Here is a 5,612-nt window from a genome sequence, read left to right as displayed (position 1 = left end):
TATTCAATTATTTTCCGTACATTCTAAATTTTCATTTGATGAAATTAACATGTTAAAATTAATAATTACCAAGCATGTTGGTGATTTTTATGATATGGCATCGACATCAAGTTCTGAATTATGGATATTAATCCTTTCATCACCAAACTCCATCGTGCATGTACGAAACCAAGAGGGATTAATTGTCTTTTCACGCTTTTCACCTAAAATGTCTCCTTTCTGTCTCATAAATAATGTATGATTTTTTATTAAAATTTTCAATTTTAATCTTAATTATTTTAAATAATTGATCAGATTAAAATTATATAAATGTATACTTAAAATTACTTTAATTTTTTATAAAATTTTAATTACTAATATTTATAAATAAAAATCCAAATTGACGAAAAAATTATACTCAAATACGAATTATAAGACGAGAAAAATAATAATTTCGAGAAACAAGCAGATTTAAGGATTTTATGAAAACAAAAAAGGAAACTGACAAATGTCCTGAAGCGAAAACAAAATTGAGAAGAAGAAACCAAAGTTTAGAAAAATAATAATATAAAATTAGAAAGCCTCTGAGAAGAACACGTGTAAGCAGAAGTTAGGTCGCATACGCGTAGAATATACGTCATGACACAATAAATAATGAGTAGAAAAGACAAAAAAGCTTTGAAAATTTGAAAATTTGAAAATATGAGCCTACTTAATATATTTATTTAATATTTGTGGTTGTGAATAGTTGTGTATTTATATTTATTTATTTTGTTTTAATAAATATAAAATATAAATTATTATATCATAATTAAATATAAAATATATTTTTGAATTTTTACCAAAATTTTGTATAATTTTTATTAAAATTTTAAATTATATTATTTTTATATTTTATATTTAATTTTTTATATAATATCATGACATCCTGATCGTGTTTAAAATTATTTAATTTAAATTATTGGTTGGTGGAGTTAGTGGAACTGGAGGAGGACAGATCCTCCCTCCCTGTATGGCCCAGCCACCACTCGGTGCAGGCTGCTGATTGCCCTTCCGAAGAGAAAACCTGTCTTTGTAAGAAACCGCCCAATACTAACATTTAACACCCTTTTGCTATCTTCTCTCTATATATACTCATCGCAATTCATCACCGTCTTTCATCTTATCCTTTACTTAATACATATTTTCTTCTCTGATATCTCTTTCCAGCTCCTCAGATATTAGTTAATTTCTTCACAATCTTGAAAACTCCATCTTTGTTTTCCTTCTTGTTCATACTAAATTCCAAGATGAGCCAAAACCTGCAGCAGATCAATCAACCATCAGGTCAGGACGTTCTCTTCTTCACATGATATATCTAATTATGATTTCCCAATCATGCAAAGCAATTAATTTGGTTTACTTGTTGAATATATGGTTCAGATGCATACCCACCACCATCCACTGCGCCAGGATCCTATTTGACTCCACCACCAGCTGGTTACCCCATGACCAAAGATGGTCAGCAATATCCCCAGAATCCTGTTGCAATCGAAACCAAATCCAGAGGTGATGGATTCTGGAAGGGATGGTAATTAAGTCTTTCTTACTTTAAACTTTCGATACCGCTAGCAATCTATGTATAATTATTTTGTGATCAAATTTTTATATTTGTCTGCCTTTTGCAGTTGTGCTGCTCTGTGCTGTTGCTGTGCTCTCGATATATGCCTTTGAAGATTTATGCAGCTTTCATTCATCAAAGCTTATTGTTCCATTGTTCAATAGTTTGATTGTCTGATCATCATACAATGGGGAATGATAGGCTTCTTCTCTTTTGTGTAAATGGGGATGATCAGACTTAGGTTTCTTTCCTCAAATACGTGTGTTTGAATAAATTATATTATTGTATTTTTTTTACGGTGGTCAGTTTTTCACAATCCATTTGGATATCTTTGTGATCTATTGGTTAAATGATTTGACTTTCTAATATCAATCAATCTCAAATAAAAGGAAAAATTTCTCTGCAATAATTGAATGCATGAACCTAGAAATAATAATCTATGATAAGCCAAAACCACCTACATCAAAACAAGTGACCTTTGCAATTAAGCCAATCATTTATTTGGTGACTAAAAAATTAATTTGATTTTGTTAAGTTTATATAGTTGTGGCATAATATCTGTGACAAATTTATTAATTCTAAAAGTTTATAATAATTATTAGTGAATATAATAAATAATAAATAACAATAAGATTTTAATTTCTTTTAAATTATAATTCATAAAATTGGGTTTTGGGACCACAAAAATAATATAAAGTTGACTAGTTTAGAAATTATTATTTTTTATATCGTAACTTAAAAGATAAACAAAATATAAATGTTAAAATTTAAAATTTAAAATTATTAAATATTAACTAACGACTGCATGACTTAAGGATAAGATTAGAAGATATTTTTATGTTATACCGTTGGTGAAAGATTAAAGATATGATAAAATAATTTTTTCTCATGTATTTTTTTAAGTAAATATGATTTAAATTTGTAATTCTATATGACTGTAAATATAATCTTAAATTTTAATTTATTTTTTAATTTACGTAATTATATTTAACTAAAAATCATTTATTCAAATCATATTTTCTTTTTATTTTTTTTATTTTTTTTCATCTTCCATGCATCATCATCTTCATCCAAAAGGCAACACTGAATGGCCCACGATGACCAGACTTGGCCACTATCTATGCCAATCAAACATTGGGAACTCTAGTCCAGCCTCTCCCCCACGAATACGAAGCCGAAGCTCCAATCCTGATCATCCTTAGCGGAAGGTGAGAGGAAAAGGAAGAAGAAAAAAAAAAAAGTATTATGGACTAGCCAATCAAATAATTATATCATATATATATATATATATATAACTTAAATATTTTACAGTAAATGTTAAGTCATTTATACATAAATTATAAGTTTATATTTTCTAATTTTATTACATAAAATACAATAGACTTTTGATTGCTTAATATTTATAAAGATTCTTGATTTTTTTTTATTTTTTATTTATGTTATTTAAAATTATTATTTATTAAAACTTTTTTGTTTTTTTTTTTTACTTTTAATTCTCCTATTAGTTTTTCAACTATTTTCCTTAAGGATGAGATGATTATATAACTGTATTTCATAACTGTATTATATTTTTTTTGTTCTCAACATGAGATTTGTTTTTTTATTGTATCTGTATTGTATAATTTTTTATCTTTTAATTGTGATATATGACTTTTTTTATTTGAAATTTCAAAGTTTTTTAGGCAATTGGTGTAATTTTTATTGTTTGCATTTATATTATTTTTTATTTTTTTGTCATGATCATATTTTTCTATTTTATGTTTGCTTTTTAACCAATTAAAATTTGTAATGATTGCTAAATTGACTTTTGAAAAAGATGAGAATGATCAAATTGTGTGTTTGTCAATTGTGGGGATATTTATAATTATAAGACTAAACAACATATTAGCATAGAAATAATGTTAGTTGATAAAAAGGTACATAAATAAATTTATTTTTGTTATATTTTTGTTTCTATTTTCAATTTTTGATTTATTTTATAGTTTTTTTGTACTTCTTAGAGATTTTATATTCATGATATTATTTGGAGTGATAATGTATATCGATTGAAAAAAAAAAAATTTATTATGAGAGTTTATATTATATAAAAAAAATTTATTATAAAAAATAAAGATAATTATTTTCAGCTAATTACAATTAATGATATAATTTATTTTCTCACTAGTACCGTCATCAAAGATATACTTGATGAAATGTAAATATTCCACGGTATGTTTTTTTTTTGTTTCGTAGCTTATAATTGTTTTTATGAGCATTTAATAAATGCTTAATACTTTTATCTTTTGATAATTTATTATGGATTTTGAATTTTTGAATTTTTTTAAATAATTTTTTATTTTGAATTTTTCATTATATATTATTGGTGTTGTTCGCACAAATTTGTCTCATCTTCAAATTATTGGTGACGAATCTATAAATTGTATGATGTTAAGCTTTCAAGATTTAAGGTGTTTTTTTTTTTATATTTTTTATATTGAAATAAAAGTGATGATTTATTTTTAAAAATAACTTTTTTATTATTATTAACAGTAAATATCATTTTGATCTTTTTTTATTTATGTTTTTGGTTTTTTATAAAATATATGTAATCTTTGTAGCTTTTTAATCTTATTTATTTTCATCTTTTAAAAAATTTTTATTCTTAAAGTTAAAGGTATAATTTTTATTGTCTAATCTCTTATTTATTGCCTTTTTTTAAAAAAAAAAAAAAAGTTACAAATAACATGTTCCTCTTCTAGGGATGAATTTGTGAAAATTGTTAAAAATTTTTATATTAATTCTTGGTTTCTTATAAAATTCATATTGTATTATTTTATGTTAATTTTTAAGTTTTTATATTCAGTAAATTTTCATATGAATTACATTAGGTAAGTCCATTTATACATTAATTAAAAAATATAGTTTTACTCACATATTATTTTACAAGTTCTATATTAAAGCTATTGTTTGATATTATTTTAGTTAGTCTTTCTTGTTTTTAACAATGTAGTTGTTATTTTATTTTTGGTTACTTTTTGTGTTAATTGTTAGATTTCAAGTAGTTTTAATCAATTTTACATATGCAAAATTGTTAGACTTCAAGTACACTTTTGTGTTAATTGTTAAATTTCATGTAAGAAAAGAAAATTCTATCAAAATTAAAATTTTCAGTTTTCACATTTTTTGGTAATAAATTTCATTTGTTTGAAGTAATCATAAAATATAAATTTCATTTTTATTTTAAAAATTGTATCATTATTGTTATCAAGTTATAATTAAATATTGATGATATTTGCGGAGTCATTAGTTTGTCATTGGTTTATAAATTGTAATTATTGTTTTTTGTCTTTTAAATTATTATTTTATGGTGCGATATTTGGAGGAATACAAAGAAGCTCAAATATACACTGCCTCAAATGTAGATTAGGGTAGTACCAAATGGATTGCACTTGATACGAAATTTATGACTTGATTTAAACAAGAAAAATAAACAAACATAAATTATTCATAGATATTCACAATATGTTCCTTACGGTAACTATAGACATCTAATTTGATCTAAGTCTAAATTATTTGGACCTGATCCAAATGGGTAGGTCCATTTTATTTTTTTATTATTTTATATTTTATATTTTATTATTTTATATTTTTTCCTTTTATATCTTATGTATTTATTATTTATTTATTTATTATTACTATTTATTAATATATATTTATTTTTTTATGTTAATATATATATTTTATTTATCTAATTATATATTATAATTTATCTATTATTATTTTTATCTGTTAATATTTTGATTTATCTAATTTTTTTCTTTAATTATCTATTAATATTTTTATTTGATTTTTTATTTTATTTTTTTGATTTTTTCGGCTGGAGATTGGATTGGTTTGAAGGAATCCCATCGTGAACTGGGATTCAATCAAAGTCCATATTGGATTCAATGATTGAATCCCAATCCAAAGAGGAGTTGGGATTGATCAAAAACTCTTCTGATCAATCCTTATAAATAGATTCACGGATCAAAGAAAAAAAAGACACACAGAAAAA

General features: G+C 23.6%; 1 protein-coding gene across 1 annotated transcript; it reads left to right on the top strand.

Annotated features, from left to right (window-relative positions):
* The first annotated feature begins 956 nt into the window (after window positions 1-956).
* On the top strand, window positions 957-1,875 carry LOC111306254 (protein CYSTEINE-RICH TRANSMEMBRANE MODULE 4-like). The gene is made up of 3 exons (XM_022904157.2): window positions 957-1,305; window positions 1,402-1,549; window positions 1,647-1,875. The coding sequence occupies exons 1-3, from the start codon at window positions 1,269-1,271 to the stop codon at window positions 1,690-1,692; spliced, it is 231 nt and encodes a 76-aa protein (XP_022759892.1). The 5' UTR covers window positions 957-1,268; the 3' UTR covers window positions 1,693-1,875.
* The last annotated feature ends 3,737 nt before the right edge of the window (window positions 1,876-5,612 follow it).

Source organism: Durio zibethinus, chromosome 21, assembly GCF_047325235.1.
Source record: "Durio zibethinus cultivar Kanyao isolate XHJ-2024 chromosome 21, ASM4732523v1, whole genome shotgun sequence".
Taxonomy (NCBI): domain Eukaryota; kingdom Viridiplantae; phylum Streptophyta; class Magnoliopsida; order Malvales; family Malvaceae; genus Durio; species Durio zibethinus.
This window is presented reverse-complemented; position numbering and strand designations above follow the sequence as displayed.

Bases quoted from the DNA above. Each gene is read 5' to 3' on its own strand.
- LOC111306254 (XM_022904157.2), top strand. From the start codon at position 1,269: ATGAGCCAAAACCTGCAGCAGATCAATCAACCATCAG. The intron at 1,306-1,401 runs GTCAGGACGTTC...TATATGGTTCAG, and splicing joins GCAGATCAATCAACCATCAG to ATGCATACCCACCACCATCC. The intron at 1,550-1,646 runs GTAATTAAGTCT...TGCCTTTTGCAG, and splicing joins GATGGATTCTGGAAGGGATG to TTGTGCTGCTCTGTGCTGTT.